The sequence below is a fragment of the Panthera uncia genome (genome assembly GCF_023721935.1).
Source record: "Panthera uncia isolate 11264 chromosome D3 unlocalized genomic scaffold, Puncia_PCG_1.0 HiC_scaffold_8, whole genome shotgun sequence".
Taxonomy (NCBI): Eukaryota; Metazoa; Chordata; class Mammalia; order Carnivora; family Felidae; genus Panthera; species Panthera uncia.
In genome coordinates this window covers 47835121-47858666 of record NW_026057586.1, presented here as the reverse complement: position 1 = coordinate 47858666, position 23546 = coordinate 47835121, and the positions used below count along the sequence as shown (strand labels likewise).

Below are 23546 nucleotides of genomic sequence, written 5' to 3'. Positions count from 1 at the left end.
GAGCATGTGAACTTGGCATAAAATGTAGAAATTAAGGCTTGGGGGGCGGAGGGAAAGCCCTAGGAGAGATGGAAGCTAAAGGAAACAGGATGGTATATTGAAGAAACAACCTCATCCTCTGCCTCCTGCTGGTGTCAAAGTAAGATAATACCTGAGGTTTTAAAAACAATGAAACTGGACCACTTTCTTACATTGTACATAAAAAATAAACTCAAAATAGATTAAAGACCTCAATGTGAGACCTGAAACCACAAACGTCCTAGGAGAGAGCATAGGCAGTAATCATTCTGACATCAGTGGTAAGAACATTTTTCTAGATGCCTCCTGAGGCAAGGGAATCAAAAACAAAAACCAACTATGGGGATCACATCAAAATAAGAAGCTTTTGCACAACAAAGGAAACAATCAACCAAACAAAAAGACAAACTACCGAATGGGAGAAGATATTTGCAAATGATACATCAAAAAAGGAGTTACTATCCAAAATACGTAAAGAGCTTATACAACTCAACACCAAAAAAAACAAACAACCTGTTTTAAAAATGGGCAGGAGGGGCGCCTGGGTGGCGCAGTCGGTTAAGCGTCCGACTTCAGCCAGGTCACGATCTCGCGGTCCGTGAGTTCGAGCCCCGCGTCAGGCTCTGGGCTGATGGCTCGGAGCCTGGAGCCTGTTTCCGATTCTGTGTCTCCCTCTCTCTCTGACCCTCCCCCGTTCATGCTATGTCTCTCTCTGTCCCAAAAATAAATAAAAAACGTTGAAAAAAAAAATTTTAAAAATGGGCAGGGGACCTGAACAGACATTTCTCCAAAGAAGATCTAAAGGTGGCCAACAGACACATGAAAAGATGCTCAACATCACTCGTCATCAGGGAAATGCAAATCAAAACCACAATGAGATACCACCTCACACCTGTCAGAATGGCTAAAATCAAGAAGAAACAACAAGTGTGGGTGAAGACGTGGAGAAAAAGGAACCCTTGTGCACTGTTGGTAGAAGCAAACTGGTGCAGCCTCTGTGGAAAACGGTATGGAGGTGCCTCAAAAAATTAAAGACAGAAATACCATATGATCCAGTAATTTCACTATCGGGTATTTACCCAGGGAAAATGAAAACACTAACTTGAAAAGATCTATGTACCCTATGTTTATTGCAGCATTATTTACAATAGCCAAGATATGGAAGCAACCTAAATGTCCACTGATAGACTTATGTGGCATATTATGTGGTATATATACACAGTGGAGTATTACACGGCCATAAAAAAGGACGAGATCAAGCCACATGAAACAACGTGGATGGACCTAGAAGGTATTGGGCTAAGTGGCACAAATCAGACTGAGAAAGACAAATACCATATGACTTCACTTAGAATTTTAAAAAATGAATAAAAAAACAAAAAGGAGAATCGGAACTATAAAAACAGAGAAGGAACAGATGAGTTGCCAAAGGGATTGGGGGGTCAGGGGGAGCATAACAGTTGAAGGGGAGAGGGAGGTACAGGCTTTGGATTATGGAATGAGTAAGGCCTGGGAATAAAAAGCACAGTATAAGGAACATAGTCAATAATATCCTAATAGCGATGTAATAGGACAGATGGTACACTCGTGGTGAGCATAGTATAATGTGTAAACTTGTCAAATCACTAAGTCGTACACCTAAAACTAATTAACATGTGTATCAACTCTACTCAGATTAAGAAATTAAAAAATAAAAACAATGGGACTCTGGAATGCCATCAAAAAAATTCAAACAAACAAAAATAAAAAAGTCCTTAGTAGAGATTCTTTTAAGAACAGGTCTCCTAGAAACAGGAGATGGGCCCATTACCTGTGCATGGTTCTTTCCTGACTTAGGAACCTCAATTTGCTTGAATGGCACTTGGAAAGACAGGCTTCAGATGACATTTGGACAGATGCCACTTTCCACAAAAGGAGAACTCTCTCAGTTGTACAGAAAGAGTTTTGTGGGAGCAAAAGAACAAGGGCAATTCTAAACCCGGTTTTCTATTTGATCTTCAGCCTCTGTAAAATTTATATAGATGAAGGACATACAGCAAACTGAAACTATATGTGTGTAGGGGAACCTGGGTGGCCCAGTTGGTTAAGCTTCCAACTCTTTGATTTCCGCTCATATGATGATCTCATGGTTGTGGGACTGAGCCCCGAGTCAGGCTTTGGCTGGCAGTGCAGAGCCTGCTTGGGATTCTCTGTCTCGCTCTCTCTCCGTCCGTCCCCAGCTGTGCACGCTCTCTCTCACTCTCAAAATAAATAAACATTAAAAAAAAACAAAACTGTATCTGTGTAAACATCACTCTGAACATCTTTACCTTAAATGACACACAGAGACCAGGAAAAGACAAGGGAATGAATTTAAGGTACTCAAGTTCCAAATATACGAATCTATTCCTATTTGTTTCATCTTCTGTGTATTTTTTCAACAAGTTGGAAGAATGGCCCCTGACTAAGCTGACCTTATTCTCCATGGACAGGCTTATTTCCCAGACGCCGAAGATGGTTCTCCATGAATGGCGTGCATGGCCACCAGTGCCAGCCTGGCTTCCTGCCTGGGGAGGGCTCACTGGGACTTCACTACCTTCTACATCTCAACATGACCAGACCCGACACCTGGCAGAGCAGTCAGGCATTCAAAACCTGTCATGAGCAGAAATATTTGAAGTCAGACATTATTTTCTTAAACCTTCACTGTGAGTTCAGAAGCAAGTTACCATTTCATGCATGTTCATTTCTTTGGACTCCCACAGAGGAAGATTTAGAGTCTTAATCAAATTTTTAATCTGGCCTGAAAAATATACTTCAGTGTTCAACGATATGAATGAAATCTCCTCTGAGCCACCAGGGAATTCAATGGATTAAAAGCTTTAAGGGATGTGAATATAAATGCGTGTGCTTTTGTGTATACGTATGTTCTATGTTTGTGTCACTGGCCAGGGAGCACATGCATCAACAGTTATAAACCCTATTCCCTCTGGTGATCATTTAGGAGCAAGTTAGCCTCACAGTGGACAACAAGAGTGTATAGAATGCAACACAACACACAACCCCAAAAAGGCTTTAGCACTCTCTCTGGAGTAACAGCATCCTTGCTGATGTCTTACTTGACTCAGAACTCCCATTTGACCCTCATCTCTGCCCCTGCCCCCCGTGAAAGCCCTCCATGAGGAATTCTGTCTGTGCTCCTAAGTGGGTGAGTGGGGGCTCCAGGCAAGCCCGTGACAGCAAGGGAAAGGTGTCCCCAGAAAAGTCTCCAAAGATGTAAACACATAAAACAAAGTGCAACGAAATTCCTTGAGCCCGCCTCCGTATAGTCATGTTTGGTGAAGGGTGTTTAATAAGGAGGCTTACACATCAGTCAACATGAGCAGACCCATCCCCACATGGGGGGTTCCGGGTCTGGGTCTGCCCCACTGGGCCCAGCATGGTCAGCAAGGCTTGAGTGAGCCTCTCGGAGCAGGAAGACACAACATAGTCAATTCTCTCCAACAGCCCAGAGACTTCTTGATGCAGTGAGAAGTGGTGGCCTTGTTGTTCCTGTTTTCTTCCTTCTAACACATTTGAGCGGGACCTCTGAGGCCCAGGGGCCGTGCATTCCAGCCAGCAGCCTGTGAGTCTATTTTTCCTGTCCTTACGAGCCCTTCTGCTCTGAGAAAACCAGCAAGGCCTCTCCGAGTCCGCCAAGCAGGAGGCTGCAAAAACAAAACAAAACAAAACAGCAAGAGGTCACCTTTCTAGTCCCTCAAGTCTAGAGGCTGTAGACCCACAGACTGCCCGGTGCTCACCTGCATCGGGGCGAGGGATCCCTCATTCCCTAACCCCCACCAGGCCTGCCCTGCTGCCAGGTCAGGCCCAGGAACTGCCTGGTCGTCCCAAGTAAACCTCAGGTGTGTGGCAGGAGGGGAGTGGGCTGCAAAGTGGGGTTTGATCTTCCCCTGCCTCCTGTCCCCAGGAAGAAGGTTGTGTGTCCTGTTCATCCTGACCCGGTGAAGTGACATGCTCCATTCCGCAGTGGACACAGAGGGTTGATGACATGAACCCATGCAGGTATCCAGTCTGATCATCACTGGGGTGACGGTCTCTGAAGCCTGTTATTTCACTGAAACTAACAGAACACTCAGAGATGAAAATACTAAAGGCGAATCATGAATCTCCCACCAGAGCAGAAAGAAATGTGGCCAGAGATTTGAAAATGAAAAGGTGGTGAGAAAACTGCAGACCCTGAGAAGGAGGAGTTGAATATTTTAACATGCCTAAAACTGAATACATCCAAAGGTCTCTGTACATTTTCTATTTTAAACTTCTTGGTAGACAATCGACGTCTGGTCTGAATCCCAAAATTCTTCCCAAAAAGCACTTCTGAGGACTGGACTGGGCCATCACAAAAGATTATGACAGGAGGTCCCTGGTGATGAAATGCTCTTGGTCAGAGGGGCGAACAGCCCTTCGGTTCTACCTGCCCTTCCAGTCTTCTCCCACATCCCCCACAAGGCCACCCACGACACACACACATTTACACTATGGCATCTTTATGTTTCTTTCTTTTTTTTTTCTTAAACATTGTTATTTATCTTTGAGAGACAGAAAGTGTGAGCAGGGGAGGGGAAGAGAGCGAGGGAGACACAGAATCCAAAGCAGGCTCCAGGTTCTGAGATGTCAGCACAGAGCCTGACGTGGCACTTGAACCCATGAACCGTGAGATCATGACCTAAGCCAAAGTCAGAGCTTAAGCAACTGAGCCACCCAGGCACCCCGGCATCTTTATGTTTCTAACATTCGCCCGGGGCACCAAACATATGAAACACAGGTAGGCTGTGCACATCACATTCCCAGTGAGAAATGTCACCCATGCGAGGGACTCTGACATAAAGATAATGGTAAATGTACCATTTGCCCCATTTAGCACAGGAATGAGCTGAGCAAGCGTGAGACTATTAAAACAATAAACCGAGTTCCGATTGTGGCTCAGGCATTTATTAGCCACGTGACCCTGTGCGTGCTATTCAGCTCTGGTCTTGTCTGTGCCCCAGGAGACGGTCACATCCAGCAGTGTCCGTGAGGCTGAAAAGGATATACCGGAAGCCATCAACCCCCACATTTGGCCTATAATGCACAAGCGATAAAATATACTGACTAGCTGACTGTCCTCCCAGAGCAGAATGCCTTCCTCACTGGCCCTCAGAGCTGGTGTCCCGACTCTGCTTGAAGACTTCTCCTGAGGGGCAGGCACGTCCTGCTGCACAAAGCAAGCCTGTTTCACTGTTGAGCAACTCTGGCCGTGGGGTCCAAGCAAGCGTCGATGGGGATCTTACTTCTCAAAGACCCTGGGCACATGGTTCCTCCCTCCTGAGGGAAGCCCTTCCTCAGACTGACCCTTAAAGAATGCACACGTCATCTTCTGAAACACTGGGGCAAGTGCAGAGTCACCGTGACCTGACACAAAGGCTGCACGGGCCTTCGGGCTTGGGCGGGGCTTATTTCTGCAAAGGTAACTAGGGGCTCAGCCATTTCTATGGGTTTCCAGGAACCCTGCTTTGTCACCAGGGAGAAGAACAGGGTATGGGCTGGCTCGTTGCCACTCCTCCCCCCATGGCCTTAGAACCATGCTGAAATGTAATAACCTTGCATTTCATCCGTTCAGTTTAGCTATTTCATGAAACACCAAAGCAGCTTAGTGAATGCTCAGAAGGAAACAAACCTTGGTTCAGTTTACTGTTAAGAGAGCCAGGGAGGTGAGCTTTGACGTTGTCTTCTAAACAGCAGGAGAAGCTGACACGGGGTGCAGGAATCTTAATAGCATTACAACCATTTAAGTCAGAGCTTGACCAAACTGTTTGCAAATCTTGTAATTCCCATCATTCCTGAAGTGAACACACTTCGTGCAATGAAGGCTCTGCCATACCAGATGGCAGAGCATACCCGGCCAGAAATACTCATCACTAGGTCCTCTCCCAGGGCTTTATTTTCAGCGGCCCTCCAGTCTTTCCCTATCTCAATTTTACATTCATTATTGTGCTTATTCAAGCACCTCCTGATTGCACTTGATAGGGGGCAGGGACTGTACCCTTTTCCATCTGTAGGCCTAGCCCTTCATGCAGCACCTAATAAATATTTTCTCAATGAATGACGGTGAATTTCTTACCCTTGCTCCCCTTTTTCCCACCTATAGTCCAAACTATTTTTGTTTTTTCTCTTTTCCTAATGTGCCTAGAGATCTGCCTAATGTACCATTCCCTTGGGGACTTGCTGAGTGACAGTTCACAATCTGATAACTTACTCTCTGTTGAGAAGTAATGAGTGACAGTAATTTAGAAGTCCCTTCCTAGCATTTTAGAGAGTTTTCACATTTTTTAAAAGGTTTTTTTTTTTTAAGATTTTTTTCATGTTTATTCATTTTGAGAGACAGAGACAGAGCATGAACAGGGGAGGGGCAGACAGAAAGGGAGAGAGAGAATCCCAAGCAGGCTCCACACAGTCAGTGCAGAGCCCAATGTGGGGCTTGAACTCACGACCCTAAGGTCAACACCTGAGCTGAGATCAAGAGTGGGACACTTAACTGACTGAGCCACCCAGGCACCCTTTTTAACTCAAATGGAAAACTGGTAAATTTCAGTCACTGTGATCCTAGCTATACTATGGCGTGTGTTGGGGGGAGTACTTTCTTCACCCCCTAAATTCACTCTTCCTACAAAGAGGCTTGGGCAGTCTCTGTGCAGTGTCCTAAAATTAAAGGCGTAAGACATTGTTACTCAAAGATGATATAAGACCATTTTCTAAAGACTGTTGGTATTAGTGAGGCTTGTGCTGAGATCAAGCATGTTGGTAAGCCATGATCACTGGTGGGCCACATGAATGACTGCCTAAGGAGAGAAGTGGTCATGGAATCCTCAAAACAAAGAGGTTGTGTTTTGGTCATTTTCTCTCCTTGTACTTTTGCAAAGAGAAACTATTGCAAAGAGAAGAGTGTCTAAAAAGGATGCAAAGAGAGGGCACCCACCAACTAATTCTACTCAGCAGAGACACTGCTCACAGTTCAGCATTTTTTCTTTTGTGTGTGTTGAATCCTCTTTGCTGAAATTTTGGAATAAAGGGAATTCATATCAATATATACAATAAAACTGTTAATTGAAGGTGAATAATTAAATATTAATCTGGACATTTAAATTCTGGGTTTGCAATAGATTGTTTTTATAATTAAAAACAAGATAATTTGCTGGACAAGATCAGTTGCTTTTAAGAAAAGACTTTAGGGGGCTCCTGAGTGGCTCAGTGGCTCAGTGGCTCATCTGACTTCGGCTTAGTTCATGATCTCACAGTCCATGAGTTCGAGCACTGTGTCGGGCTCTGTGCTGACACCTCAGAGTCTGGAGCCTGCTTTTGATTCTGTGTCTCCCTCTCTCTCTCTCTGCCCCTCCCCCACTCATGCTCTGTCTCTCTCTCTCTCAAAAATAAACATTAAAAAAATAGTTAAAGACTTTAAAATTTGACCAACATTGGTACTTAGGTTTATAATTTTCCTCCATATATATATATATATATATATATATATATATACACATATACATATATATATATATATATACACACACACACACACACATTTTTAAAGTTTATTTATTTATTTTGAGAGAGAGAGAGAGCAAGCAGGGGAAGAGCAGAGAGGGCCAGGGGGAGAGAGAGAGAATCCCAAGCATTCTCTGCACTGCATGAAGCATGAAGCCCAATGCAGGGCTGGAACTCACAAACCATGAGATTATGACCTGAGCCGAAATCAGGAGTCAGACACTTAACCAACTGAGGCACTCAGGTGCCCCAAGGGTTATAATTTTGGGGGTACAGTATTTAGAAGGCTGGCCACTCGTTTATTCGGCAAGCCCTTAGGGCTAGGCAGGGAGACACAGAGGTGTGTGAAATGTGGTTTCCCTTCTGCAGGAGCTCACGATTGCAGGTAGATGGGGTGTGAACCCTCACCCGGCGCTTAGTGTGGTACGTGCTGACGGGGCTGTGCACAGAGAGGTTGGGAGAGGCTGCCCAGGCCTTGACACACGAGCTGACCAAATCTCTAATTAGAGGGTAAGCAAGGTTCTTAAGATCTTGCTGAAATTTGGAATGGCGTTTTCTCCACTAACCACCACAAACATTTAGATCTGTGATTCCCAACTGGGGTCATTTTGCTGCCAAAGGGACATGTGGCAGTATCTGGAGACATCTGAGGAGGTGCCGTTGGCCTCCGGTGGGGTGGGGCTCAGTTTGTAGCTAAAAACCCTCCAAAGCACAGCACAGCTCCCTACAGCAAAGAATTATTCACTGTAGCCCAGAACATCAACAGTGCTGAGGTGAAGGAAAACCCTACTTTAGATGATGACCTGTTTTGTACAGCTAAGCTGCTCCCCATCCAAGAAGGCGGCTAATGACATCTGAACTCATTTCCCAGACGGTGACCTTGCTGGGGTCACGCACTGTCTATAGCCTCAGAGCCCACCACACGCTTTTTGTGAAATGAATGAGTATAAAGCAAATGGGTGTTCGGATGTAGCTGAGACAGAACCCCCCCGGCCTCAGCCAGCCTGGAGCCGTGGAGGCCGTGCTGACTTAGCCCACGTCCACGTGACAGGCAGCCTCTACCTGGTCCGGCAACCGCCGCCGTGGGGACGTACAGGCTCAATGTAGCACTTGTTCCACATTTCCAAAAGAATCAGGAAATTTGGACTTTTATGGGGAAATCACCTGATTTCTAAACGTGATCGAATTTAAACTCCGAAAGCCAAAAAACAAGCAATAGTGACCCTATGGGCAAACACGGGAGGTCTAAACAAAACAGTTCTGCAGTCCCTGCCCTCTGTGACTTCTGATCAGTCTAAGCTCCCACACGTCAGAGAGCAGGCCTGCCCGTGCCCAGGGTCTGAGAGCTGGTCACCCAGGCTCCGCTGGGGACAGCGCGGGCCGGCTCTGTGCAAAAGACAGGAAATCTGAACTAGAGTCTGACACTCCTCTTCTGGTGGTTCACTTTGTGGTTGGAAAATTCTTTGAGGCTGAAAACACACCATCCTTAAACTCAAGTTCTGAAAAATCAGGAAATTCCAAAGTCAAGGTTCCTTTTGCAATAATCACACATGCTGTTTCCTTGATTTGGGAACACACAGCCTTTCTTTCCATTTTGCTCAGGGCATACCATAAAGTTCACAGGATGTGAAACAGCCTGCAGACCTGGCCTCTTCCAGACTGCTGCTGTAATATCTAGGCTCAGCCTTTCCTCCCCACTGGAGAGCCACCTCCCTCCTATTTCTCACACTCTGGTCAATGCCTGGGTTTTTTAAATCCGTTCTGAAATCGTGTACAGATTATGGTTGTCCAAGGCTTATTCGTGAGAAAGAAAAATACGCCAAGAATTTAGACTATCGCTATGAAGGTTAAGATACAGACATTGGGGAAGAGTGTCAGGAGACACTGGGAATGTACCAGGAGATCTTGGCAGTTGGGTTTTTGGATGTCACCAGCCCACTGTGGGCGTCATGCCTTCCTGGAAGGACAGGTGCAGAGGAAGGAGGAAGGCGTGAAGGATTAGCTCTGTGCCCCACAGCCCCAGCTCTGGCTCCAAATCACTAACTCTCACCGTTGGCACCCCCTGCCTCTCCACCCTTCCTTGTGTTTCCTGGGGCCAGAGGGCCCAAATCCTCTTCCACCCACCACCTTGCTCGGCCTCTGTGTTCTGCCTAAGGTCCAGTTCAAACCAGTTGCATAGCCCGCCTGCTGGCCCGTCCTCTCTCCTTCCTTCGGCCCTCACATTCACCATGCATTCAGACTATGACTATCTTATCCCACAAACTATCTTCATGATTTCCATTCCCCCATACTCCTTGAAGGCTGAAGGATGTCTTACTTCACATGCGGCAGTCACTCAAAAGATATTTTTAGCTAATTGATAGAATTATTGCTAATAGCATTAAAAAACCCAAGACAATGAGATCTTTTTCCTATGATCATTCCATTGGCCAATCTTAGTTCATCATGTCAGCCCTTGAACAAGAAATAGAGCTGTCTTATCCTGGATAACACTCCTTTCGTATTGCTGTCGAATTATCTAGAAGCTCTTTATGGATGATCATATTGGTGGGAAGAGGAACATACAGGCCAATTTCTCTTATACCTCCCTTATGGCCCACTGTTACCTAGACACTGTCTACACTGCTGGTAAATCCCTGGTGTTTGCCAAATCAGTCGTGCAGAAGTACATGAAGGCTACGGGGCCTTGGATACACACAGATCTGGTTTTGAATCCTCACCCAATCATAGTAGTTATAAAATCTTGGTAAAATCACATAATACATATAAAACTAGTAGTTCACCGGTAGTGCTTACACTGGTGTGGATGAGTGGCTGAAAGATGCATGGTGGTGTTCTGTTTCTTGAACTGGATGCTGACTGCAACGGGTTTGGTATATTCAGTTGTGAAAATTCATCACGTTGCACATTCATGATATATATACTCCTCTGGACGTATATTTATGTGTCAATAAAATACATACCCCAGGGCGGCCTGGCCGGGGTGGTTCAGTCAGTTTGAGCATCTGACTCTTGATTTCAGCTCGGGTCACGATCTCGTGGTTCATGGGTTCTAGCCCCATGTTGGGGTCTGTGCTGACAGTGCGGAGCCTGCTTGGGATTCTCTCTCTCTCTCTCTCTCTCTCTCTCTCTGTCTCTTTCTCTGTCCCTCCCCTGCTCTATCTCTCAAAATAAATAAATACAAACTTAAAAAATACACACACACTCCAAACACCCTTTTGCCAACATTTGAGAAAAAAAATTAGTATCCTGGTGAAACCCAAATAAATTTGCTCTTCCTCTCTCCAGGCAAAAGACTTACCATCCCACTGTTGCACTCGTCAGGATCATATCAAACAGCAATATGGACAAGCCAGCTGTGAGAACCTGTGGAAATAATTTCAACAAAAGGCCATCAGAGCAGCAGGACTTCGGTAACCTTCTCCAAAGTCATCGTTCACAATGACTTGTGAGGCCCCTGTATTTAGTGCTCCCTCTGAGCTAAGCATTTGGTGTGGAAAATGCCAAGTCCTAGTCTATTCGGGAGGTGAGAATCTTCAAAGAGACATTTAACTTCCGAACTCTTCAAAAGAGGAGGCACGCAGCCAACGTCTCACCCATCTCTCTCCAGGGCAGGGGCATGGTGAGAATATTCATTTCCATCCTGTCTCAAGGTGAAGAAATAATCCCCAAAGCCAGTTGTGCTCATTCATCTGTCCCCAGATCCTCCAGATAAAAACTTGGCTATCACCCTGCCTTTGCCCACAGCACCGTCTCTCCCCTGTCCTAATGGCCATGTCTTGCTGGCCCGTGATACACATTCTACAAAACCAGATACTTCTTGGGGGAGGGAACAATTAAATCATTAACTAACTCTTTGCAGGGGCACCTGGCTGACTCGGTCAGAGGACCATGCAATGCTTGATCTCGGGGTCGTGAGTTCAAGCCCCCGTAGGCTGTAGAAATTTCTAAAAAAAAGATGAATAAACTTAAAACAAATATTTGCAAGTGTCTAGAAGCCAAAAGAGAGGGAAGAGGCTACCCCCACATCTTTCAGAGCTAGAAATTACGGAAGAGTGTCTTGGAATGGCAGTAACAGAACTCGCACCCCCACGGTATCACCAAACAGCACACAGAGTATATGTGAACCAAAGACCCAAGTTCGTCACCATTTGGAATGCCTGCTCAGGAAAAGATGGTTATTTTCCTAGAATTCCGTATTCTCAGATGCAAGACAGCTTCTGTTAGGAAGGTCAGCCTGAGGACTTACTTTCTTGCAATGAGAAGTAAGAAGCAGGTCATTGTGGGATGGGTCACTCAGGCTAGACACCCTGGGACATGGGCAATACCATCTCACTCAAGGGGACCCATCCACTGTCCTGGAGCCCTCTTTGGGTGTCCAAGCTGGGAACAAGGCAGCAAGCAGGTGGTTCAAAGGAAGGAGTATGTTGAAGGAGCCTCATCCTCATTCATTTACCATCTTAAAAAGAAGTCTGGAAACATAAACCAGGGACCTTCAGTATAGAAACTCTGTGAAGTTTTAGAACCTTTGTAATTTACCCATTTGAGTCCCTTTCTGTTTGCTTCTTTTATTGACTTGCAGCAAAAACCCTGATAACAAAACAGACCTGGGTTGTCTTTGGGAACAAAAATGAAGCGGCGACCAGGTCAGCCAGACAGTTTGCAAAGCTGAACCCGAGGAACAGAGGAAAGAGGACTGTCAGAGTGCTGGGGGTGGTGGTGGGAGCATGTATCTTTCTTTTCTTTTTAAAAATTTTTTTACAAGTTTATTTATTTTTGAGAGACAGAGAGAGAATGCGAGACAGAGAGCACAGGAGGGGCAGAGAGCGAGAATCCCAAGCAGGCTGTGCTGTCAGCAGGGCTAGATGACAGTGGGATTCTCTCTCTCTCTTTCCCTCTGCACCTCTCCCCCACTCGCGATTGACACGGGGCTCGATCCCACGAACCACAAGATCATGAGCTGAGCTGAAGTCAGACGCTTAACCGACTGAGCCACCCAGGCGCCCCGGGGGCCGGTACCTCACAGAGCATGATGAATGGCACTTGCTCTCCTACCCTCCTCTCGTTTTATTTAACATTATATTTAGGACCTTTGCATCAATGGTCATACCTGAAGTGGGCCTAATATTTTATTAGCTCACAGTGCATCCATCTGGTTTTGGAAACAAGGTTACACCAACCACATAAGTTAGTTCATCAACCTCCCTGCTTATTTTCCTATAAAGAATAAAGATGATCTTTACTGTGGATGTTAACTCTGACTTGAACACCTTTGGACCTGCACCTTCTAGTTGGGGTGGTCTTTAACGGCCAACGTCCTAATCAAATTTTCTCCTTCTCCTTGATTCAAGTTTGTCATTTTCACTTTTTCCAAAATGTGTTTCATCTAGGTTTTCCAACTCATTAGCAATTTGCTATTTGGAAAAAAATATTATTTTTTCTCATTGGTGCCCATTTTAATTACCTTCCCTTTCATTCTTAATTTTATTGTCATTTTTCTCTTCCTTTTTTTCCTTCCTTAGTTTTTTAAAATTTAAATTTTTAATTTAATTATTTTTTTTAATTTTTTAATTTTTTTTTTTTGCATTTATTTATTTTTGATAGAGAGAGAGCACAAGTTGGGGAGGGGCAGAGAGAGAAGGAGACACACAATCCGAAGCAGGCTCCAGGCTCCGAACTGTCAGCACAGAGCCTGATGCAGGGCTCGAACTCACAAACCGCAAGATCATGACCTGAGCCGAAGTTGGACGCCCAACCGAGTGAGCCACCCAGGGGTCCCTAATGTTTATTTATTTTAGAGAGAGACAGAGTGTGAGCAGGGGAGGGGCAGAGAGAGAGGGAGACACAGAATGGAAGCAGGCTCCAGGCTCTGAGCTGTCAGCACAGAGCCCGACGTGGGGCTGGAACCCATAAACGACAAGATCATGACCTGAGCCGAAGCCGGCTGCTCAACCGACTGAGCCACCCAGGTGCCCCACCCCCAATTTTTTTTTATTTTAGAGAGAGAGAGTGTGAGTGGGGGAGAGGGGCAGACGGAGGCGGAGAGAGAGACAGAGACAGAGAGACAGAGAGAGACAGAGAAACTCTTAAGCAGGCTCCACGGTCAGTGCAGAGCCTGACATGGGGCTTAATCATGACCCTGGGATCATGACCTGAGCTGAAATCAAGAGTCAGATGCTCAACTGACTGAGCCACCCAAGTGTCCCTCCTTCCTTCTTCTTAATCAAAGTTAAGTTTGTTCATTTCTCTTTACTTTTGCAACTTCTTGGGATGTCCTGACATGGTGCCAATGGTGATATGTTTCTTAGGACTGATGAAACAGGCCCCGTTCTACTGATGGATGGCCACGATGTTGGCAGCTTGGTGTAATGGAACACCTCACAAAATCTATGAAGGGCCCAACTAGCCTTTCCTCATTCTTCACCATGTCTTCATGCCCTTCACCCCTTATCACCAGCTCTTTACGGCCTTCTCTGATGAGCTTCGGCCCTCATTCTCTGGTTGCATCTCTCAGATGGCTTTCCATCTAGCCTGCGAGGCTGCCACCTCCCACCTGCCCTGAAGTACCCCAGCCTGGGACTTGGGCCTCTGTTTCTCCACACGCCTCTTAGCCCAGGAGGAATCCCGTCTGCCATGAGATAGACAACGGGCCTGCTTATTCCTCTTAACTGCACCTTTTGCCAAGAAAAACACATCTTAAAACTTCCAAACCAGCCCTTACTTGAAAATAAGACTGGTTTAGTAGCCACACTGGTGCCTTTGACATGTGCCGCTTCCTGGAGATGTTTGTACAGTCTCCTGCCTTTCTCCCGAGGCACTTTTTCAAACTTTTCTAACGTTTTATCTCTCGATGAGCACCTTTTCTGCTGGCTGAGACACTGACTAAAATTTCACAGAGAGACGTGTCTTATTTCTGTAGTGAATGTATGGCGAAGCTGTCTGCACTACGGAGCTACTGTGAAGTTCAACAGACCACTTTGTAATCTATTCAGTAAGAAACACTGGTTTCTTGGGCTTCCTTTTGCTTCCATTGCCAGCCCTCGCAGTCAGCATCGGAGGCATTTTCTCACACACACATGCACACAGTCACCAAAGTTCTACCAGTTCACAAAAGTCACTGCTGAAGATGGGTTGAGTAGGAGCTGACAGCGCCTCGCTGAGAGGCAGACAATGGGCACTCGGCCAGCCCGACTTGCCCACTAAGAGACTTGCACCCACACATCAACCTCAACATGCAATGTGAGCGTCAAATTCATGCCTCAGCCAAGTGGAAGATTTCTGTATGCCATGGACCGTCAGGACTGCTCAAGACCCCTCAAAAGTGTGAATGATAAACCTGTTCATGCCAAGGGCCCACTCTGCTTCCGGTTCTACTGCGGAATAAACAGAAGCCAGGAATAGCTGAAGGCACACGTCTGGGTACAGAGTGCCCTACACACGGTCACCTAGGTGCAGGACCTGAGAGGTGGAAGGGACTCCCTGTGATCACAGGTGGGGGAACTGTGACCGAGAGACGGTGAGTGATTTGCTCCAGGGGCCTGGGACCCCAAGCAGTGAGGGGTGGAAAAGATCTCGACTCCCAGGTCAACCTTCTCACACAGCCAGAAACTCAAGAAAGGGCCCACGTGAGCTCCATATGGTTTGTTTTTTTTTTTTTTTAAGATTTTGTTTTTTAAGTAATCTCTACACCCAACATGGGGCTTGAACTTACAACCCTGAGATCAAGAGTCACATGCTCTACTGACTGAGCCTGTCACACACCCCTCCATGCAGTTTTAGAAGAAGAAAAAAAGAAGAATCCACTGAAGACAGGGCTTCAAAGAGATATTTGCAAACCCATGTTCATAGCAGTATTATTCACAATAGCTCAGATTTGGAAGGAACCCAAGTATCCATCAATGGATGAACAGATACCCAAAATGTGGTATATACATGGTTATTCAGCCTTTCGAAGGAAGGCAATTCTGACCCATGCAACAACATGGATGAACCTTAAAGACATCATGCTAAGTGAAATAAGCCAGATACAGAAGACAAATATTGTATGATTCCACTTACATTAGGTGCTTTGAGGAGTCAAATTCAGAGACACAAAGTAGAATGGAAGTTACCAGGGCCTGGGGGGGAACTCTGAGTGGGGAGTTAGTGTTAATGGGTACAGAGTTTCAGCTTCGGATGATGAAAAGGTTCTGGCAATGGATGTCAGAAAATGTGTAAACTTTTTTTTTTTTAAGTGTTTAAAAAATGGCTAAAATCTGGGACTCCCGGGTGGCTCAGTCTGTTGAGCATCTCACTTCAGCTCAGGTCGAGATCTCACAGTTCATGGGTTCGAGCCCCATGTCGGGCTCTGTGCTGACAGCTCGGAGCCTGGAGCCTGCTTCAGATTCTTTGTTTCCCTCTCTCTCTGCCCCTCCCCCACTCACACTCTTTTCTCTGTCTTTCTCTCTCTCAAAAATAAATAAACATTTAAAAAAATGGCTAAAATCTGCTCAAGAAATAGACTTCAAGTTACACTTGGAACTTGCCATTCAAGAAACTTAAGTAGCAGCCATTACGAGCACTTGTCCTTATTTTCAAAAAGCATTTTCAAAAATACAAATTTTTCCCCACAGAAGAAAGAGTCCTGTGGTCTGAGGAATGTCTCCCCTGTACACACAGATCTGAATAACAAACACCAGGACCTGCCACAGCTGAGGGACGCCAACAACAGCAGAACTCAATACATTGTGTCTGCGGCAGCAGGGGCTTTGAACTTCCTGGCTTCGTCAACGGATGTCACAACCTCTGTGTTATTGAAACAGATTTTGGTATTTAAAGCAGATCAGGCTTGTTTTTTAAACATTCATTTTGATCCTAAGACAAATTTTCTGTTTGTCTAAGGGAAAAATAAAGGGGAATATTGTTGGTGGGAACCTGCCAGACAGTTGTGCATTTGGGGGGCAGGAATCAGTCAGGCTTGTTGCTTGTTAGCATTTTGTTGTTTAAATACCTACGACTTCAGGGGCACCTGGGTGGCTCAGTCGGTTAAGCGGCCGACTTCAGCTCAGGTCATGATCTCACGGTCCATGAGGGCTGTGAGTTCTAGCCCCGCGTCGGGCTCTGTGCTGACAGCTCAGAGCCTGGAGCCTGTTTCAGATTCTGTGTCTCCCTCTCTCTGACCCTCCCCTGTCTCTCTGTCTCAAAAATAAATAAATGTTAAAAAAAAAAAATTAAAAAAAATAAATAAATAAATACCTACGACTTCAGAAAAAATGGACTGCAGCACGTATAAAAGCCCTTCAGGGTGACTGCCTCACTTACAGCCTGCACCTCCTACTTCAACTAGCTGTAGTTTTTCAAACACGGGTTCTACCATCACGCTGCCTTTGCTGCAAGGTCTCTCTGCCTGGAACAGTTTCAAAGGCCTCCCCACACAATTCCTGCTCACTTTCTGAAAACCCATTTCTAGGGACGCCTGGGTGAGTCCGTTGGTTAAGTGTCCCACTCTTTTTTTTTTTTTTTTTAATATTTATTTTTGAGAGAGAGAGAGAGAGAGCACAAGCAGGGGAGGGGCAGAGAGAAAAGGAGACAAAGAATCCAAAGCAGGCTCCAGGCTCTGAGCTGTCAGCACAGAGCCCAACACAGGGCTCAAACTCACAAACTCACCACCTGAGCCAAAGCCATACGCTTAACCGACTGAGCCACCCAGGCACCCCAAGTGTCCCACTCTTGATGTCAGCTCAGGTCATGATCTCATGGTTGGTTTGTGCGACTGAGCCCCATGCTGGGTTCCATAATGACAGAGTGGGGCCTGCTTGGGATTCTTTCTCTTCCTCCCTCTCTCTGCCCCTCCCCTGAGCTCTCTCTCTCTTTCTCTCAAAATAAATAAACATTAAAAAAAAAAAAAAAAGAAAATCCATTTCTAGAAAACATTTTCTGGACCTTCCCCCCTGCCTCGCCCCATCCACACATCTAAGTGGATCAGGCACTTCTTCCAGTGACTTCCATGCCCCTTGACATTGTACATGTTAAACTATGGAAATGTGTGGTCTCCCCAACCAGGGCATGCACTATGCATCTTTGTATGTTCAGGACATACCAACAGAGACCCATGTAAGGTAAGTGGCCAATATACTTTCCAGAACTGCACTAGTCATCAGAGCTGGTAAGTCACAGTCTTGTTTTTTTGTTATTTGTTTTAGAGAGAGAGAGAGAAAGCACAAGCAGGGCAGAGGGTCAGAGGAAGAGAGAGACTCTTAAGCAGACGCCACAGAACACAGCCTGACATGGGGCTCGACTTGTTATCATAACCTGAGCCAAAACCATGAGTCAGACACTCAACCAAATGAGCCACCCAGTGCCCTAAAATCTTATTTTTAAATCCCTTTTGATATATTAAGGGCACTTGGACCCCAGACGGGAGAAGCACAGAGACATTCTCTGCTCCTCTTCTCTGCTTCTTTGCCCAATTACCCTCCAGGAGGCTAGAAAGAGCTCCTTAGGGAGGATCTGCAGCTGGTTCACTCTGATTTCAAGTCCAAAAATGTCAGGAAAGATTCTGATTGTCTCCTGGACCAAATGACCATGGCTAGGGGGGCAGAGGAATGTAAGAGTGTGGAAGTTCATCCTTGAACTTCATGGTTGGAATCAAGGAAGGAACATTTCCCTGGGGGGGAGGGAGGGAAAGTGCTGGGCAGACTGAACACCAGATGTCTTGCATGCCCTTGCCATCTACACCTGGGAGCCTGTAGGAAATGCAGAATCCCAGGCCCCACCCCAGACCTACCGAACAACATCTACATGTGAACGGATCACCAGGTGATATGCTTGACCATGAAAATGTGAGGAGATCTCTACACCCCCCCGCCCCACCAACTCCAGCACTGTCTCAAGAACTACTCTGTCCAGCTGGTGTGGGACAGCTTGGCACAGCCACATCTCCAAAGAAGGGCAGGCTGTAACTTCCTCACAGACCATGGAGAGGAAGGCATATGTCAGACTGGCCTGGAGTCTGTCTGTGTCGAAGACTCACCTGTGAATATTACTAATAGACCTTCCTTTTAGGGTAAAGAGTAAGGCGATAAAAATTTATAAACTGAGAGCAGATTATCTCTTTTTCACCTAGGACCCAAGGAACTATTCCAAGTCCACCAGACAAACACCTCAGCTAAGGCTGAGAATCTACTTGACAATTTCAAAATGTTCAATCAACCCTTATTATAAATCCTATGATTTATTATAATGATCAGTGTAATAATTATAATTATTACTTTTTATTTGAGAGAGAGAGAGAGCAAGCATAGGCGAGGAAGAGGGGCAGAGGGAGAGAGAGAGAAAGAGAGACAGAGACAGAGAATCTCAAGCAGGCTCCACACTCAGCACAGAGCCATCATGAGGCTTGATCCACGTCCCTGGGATCAGGACCTGAGCCGAAATCAAGAGTCGGTTGCTCAACCGACTGAGCCACCCAGGAGCCCCATGATCAGTGTAATTATTATTATTTTTGAGAGAGAGAGAGATAGAAAGCATGAGTGGGGGAGGGACGGAGACAGAGGGAGACACAGAATCCAAAGCAGGCTCCAGGCTCTGAGCCGTCAGCACAATGCCCAATATGGGGTTCAAACTCAAGAACCGCAAGATCATGATGTGAGCCGAAGCCAGACGCTTAACCAACTGAGCCACCCAGGTGCCCCGATCAGTGTAATTATTAATGAGAGACAACCCAAGCTAAACTCTGGGCTTGGCTATTAATAATCTTCGGCATCGCTTCATTCAAGTGCGCAATGAGTTATTCCTTCTGCCAGGTATCAGAAGAACAATCTTATTAATTCATCATTACAATTTTAATTACCTTTGTTCTTTTATCATAGTCTAGGGTTATGTATATATATATAATTAAAAACATATTAATATATATAATATACATCAAATATATATTTAAAAGATATATTTAAAAAAATATATATATATACACACATATGTACATACATATACACACCAACCTGGGGCAACAGGACTTTCTCAAAGGCACAGTGTCTTTCTCTTCAGACACAGTTTCAGATATGATGCAACTGATGGGGATTAATAAGGCAGCCGGTGGTGAGAGGAACAAGTTCTTCCTCATGATTCTCTCTGCCCATTGGGAAGGAAACTCTTCGGCCTCCTGGCCTTTTACTCTCATCCAAGTTCATTCTGATGGGAAGACTTACTCATCTTGCTGTACATTTACTGAGGCTCGTTACACTTGTTGGTGGGATTCCAGGGCTTCAAGCACAAAACCCAGACTCTATATGGTTTCCTCTTCTCTTGAATCCAAGCAATAAAATTCTCCAGAGTTTCTGTCTCCACCTGTTCGGGGTGGGATTGGAGGATGGGAAGGAAGCCATGCCCCCTATAAGGAGCAGAAAGCCTTAAGTCTCTAAACCAGGGTTGACATTTTCAACTCAACTTTGTTTCCCACTTGCCTACTAGTCCTTGTGCATGAATTCTCTTAGTCTACATTCCCAGAAGGGAAGAGGTGTGGGCAGTAGAGTTTAAGTACCCAGACTTTGAAGTGTCCAACACATGCTATGTACTGAAAAGACCTGTGCGTCTTGTCACACCATCTGACACCGGTCCTTTGGTTGTAATTTCGAAAATCTGTGGCCCTTTGGACATGTTTTCTCTTGGGACTTGTAACTTCCTGGCACAGCTGTGCAGGTGTTAGCTCTTCCCCCAGGTGTCAGACTTTTCTCTTCAGTATTCATATTTCTCAAGCGCCCATATTAATATGTACACTGACGAGGTGTTTCCTGGTACCTTTGGAGGGCTTCTTTTTATCCCTGTTGGCATTCCACTTCAGCTCATCCTAAAATACCTGATTTGTTGGATTTTCTATCAAGTAAAGGGGCTGTAAATATGCGAAGTATAATGCTGACGTACTTAGAACATCCCATTGTTGAAGACAAATGGAGAATTTGAGACAGCCCCAATTTCCTCTCAAACTCAATTCAGGGACAGCCTGGCATAGAGTTAGTAGATTCTTCACCTCAACTTTCTCAGTTTCATCTTACTCAGTAAATGTACCCATCTGCTCACAGACTTACCTTTAGAAGGATGGGTTTCTGACAAAGTTATTTTTTAGATTTTGTCCTGCTGATTAAAAAGTTCCATCAGTCTCCCAAAGCTAAACAGTGCTCTGTGCTTCTGGAAAGGAAGGGCATGTGGCTAAGGTGTTTAATTTTCTAAGTTGTTTTGATTCACTCAAAGGATAGATCTAATCTCTGAAGTGTATTTTTAGAAATGAAATAAATTTAAGCTCAAAGGAGCTTTAAATAAAAGCACCATAATTATATTTACTCCAAGGCCATGAGGCTTTTGTTCATCTCCTTTTGACAGAAGTTCACATTCATGCCATTGTTACCCTTAGTAATACTAGAGATGGAAGAACAGATTTGCCAAAATACATACAGCAGGACATCCTCTCCATGTTTAAAGAAACATGGTGCCCATTTGGGAAAAACCCTTTTGCTACTTACAACCTGCCTCCTTCCTTAATCCCAGTAATTCCTGAAGAAATACCACTCGGGAGAAGTGAGGCTGTGAGGTCATGGGCGGTGCCCTGGTTCCAGGTCTGGTCACACTCGATTCTGCACAATCTGAGAGTGACAACTCCTGAGGAATGTACAAAGCTTGTGCAAGACTCACCATGTCAGCTCAGTTCCACCAGAGGGATTCACACAAACCACGAAGGCTTTTAGCTATTGCTGGACAAGATGGCACCCACTGCAAAATGTCAGCAAGCTCCTCTCTATGGACTCCCCCCTCCCCCCATTCATATGTTTAAGCCCTAACCTCCAATGTGGAGATGGGGCCTTTGGAAGGTAATCAAGCCTAGATGAGGTCATGGGTGAGGGGGTCCTCATGATGGGCTTAGTGACCTTGTAAGAAGAAACCAGAGAGCTCGCTCTCTCTCTCTCTCTCTCTCTGCCATGTGAAGACACAGCCAGAAGGCAGCCATCTGCAACCCAAGGAGAGAGCTTCCTCCAGACACCAACCCAACCTTGATCATGTACTAGTGGCCTCCCGAACTGTGAGAAATAAATATCTGTTGCTTAAGCCGCCCAGTCTGTGGTATTTTGTAATGGCAGCCCGAGGAAAGATTATTCCTTGCTCTTTTGGAGAGTTAAAAAAAAAATGAAAGTGAAAAAAACAAGGACTAACAGTTTCAGAAGAAGCTGTCACCGAATTAGAAGTGAAAAAGGAAAAAGGCTTTGAGTTATTGCTGGAATGGAGCAGAGGCTAAATGACGTGCACCGAGCACCTCCCTGGGCGCTAGAGAGGCGAAAATGGAAGTCCGGAACCTGCCCTCGCGGCACCCTATTCCAGGTCAGCTGCTCCAGAAGGTGACCAAGCAAATTGTATCAATATAACACGCTAAGTGCTGAGATTACGAGTACACTCTGGATACCACGGAACAAGCCCCACACCGAGGCAATGCCCGTATTAATCTGGGACAGATAAGAGTTACTGGGTGAGGAAGTTTGGGAAGGGCGTTCTACGAAGAAGGACCAGTACAAACAAGTCAGCAAACTCTAAGCCCCTGGGTATCAACTAGAGCACCAAGTGAGGTGAGTAGTGGCCACCGTTAAAGCTGAAAGAAACAGAGAGGGGAAAGAAAAAACTCAATAGCTGGGAACCCCTTTTCTCCTAGCAGGTATTAAAAAAAAAGCCTTGGGGCGCCTGGGTGGCTCAGTCGGTTAAGCGTCCGACTTCGGCTCAGGTCATGATCTCACGATCCGTGAGCTCGAGCCCCGCGTCGGGCTCTGTGCTGACAGTTCAGAGCCTGGAGCCTGCTTCAGATTCTGTGTCTCCCTCTCTCTCTGACCCTCCCCAATTCATGCTCTGTCTCTCTCTATCTCAAAAATAAATAAACATTAAAAAAAATAATAAAAATTTAAAAATAAAAATTAAAAAAATAAAAATAAAAAAATCCCATGGAATTTTTTTTACTTAGGGAAGCAGGCATCTGGTTTCAGGAAGACTGGGTATCTGGTTTGATCAGCATGCCAGAGGTAATCCTGGACTTCAAAAGAGCTCATGCCACTCTCGTGGGCCTCTGTTTTTGTGCCCATGTCTGTGGGGGAGTCCTGGGGGTCAGAGACTCCCTGAGTGACCTCAGGTGGGCCAGCTGCCCTTTCTGGATTTCAGTTTTCCCCTCTATAAGAAAGGAATCCTCTATAAAGTGTTTCTCAGGGATTAAATTTTAGTCTTTCTTTTTTTTAATTAAAAAAATTTTTTTTGGAATGTTCATTTTTGAAGGAGAGACAGAGTGTGAACAGGGAAGGAGCAGACAGAAAGGGAGACACAGAATCCAAAGCAGGCTTCAGGCTCTGAGCTGTCAGCACAGAGCCCAATGCAGGGCTCGAACTCACAAGACATGAGATCATGACCTGAGACGAAGTCGGATGCTTAACCCACTGAGCCACCCAGGTGCCCCTTAGGCTTTCACTTAAAAAAATTCTTTAAAGGGGATTAGGGATTTTATTCATTCCCTGACTTGTTCTGGTGAGAATTTTTAAGAAGCTTAAAGAAGCAGGGGTTACAGGCAAAATACATCCATTAGAAGTAGATGAGAGAGATAAAGTGTACTCTCCCAGGCATAAGCCAGGTGTGGGACTGCTCTGTTGTAACACAGACCTCTTTTTCTAAAGTTTAGCGTTAGTGTTTTCTAAACCAGAAATGTTACTGTGTATCCTCCCCAACGTTTGGTATTGTCAGTGTCTAGAATTTTAGCCATTCTGGTGGGTATGTGGCTCCACATCAGATTGGACACCACTTGCCTCTCATTTCCCCATTCTCTTACAACCAAGCTAGTACAGGGCAGACAGCTGCAATTTCCCTACTGAAGACCCGGCCAATAATATTTAGGGCTGATCCTCTTTTTCTGGCTGCTTCTTTTTTAAATAAACACCTGGGTAGAACTTCCAAAATGTTAGAAAAAACAGATTCTC

General features: G+C 45.4%; 1 protein-coding gene across 2 annotated transcripts in view; it reads right to left on the bottom strand.

The window, feature by feature from the left end:
- Positions 1-673: 673 nt before the first annotated feature.
- TMEM241 (transmembrane protein 241) overlaps positions 674-23546 on the bottom strand; it is a 116559-nt gene continuing 93686 nt past the window's right edge. The window contains exons 14-15 of one of the 2 annotated variants that reach the window (XM_049620366.1): positions 10877-10941; positions 674-3704 (exon numbers count right to left, since the gene is read on the bottom strand). In XM_049620366.1, the coding sequence (XP_049476323.1) occupies positions 3644-3704; positions 10877-10941 (126 nt within the window). In that variant the 3' untranslated portion in view covers positions 674-3643. The other variant, XM_049620367.1, reaches the window with a different exon arrangement.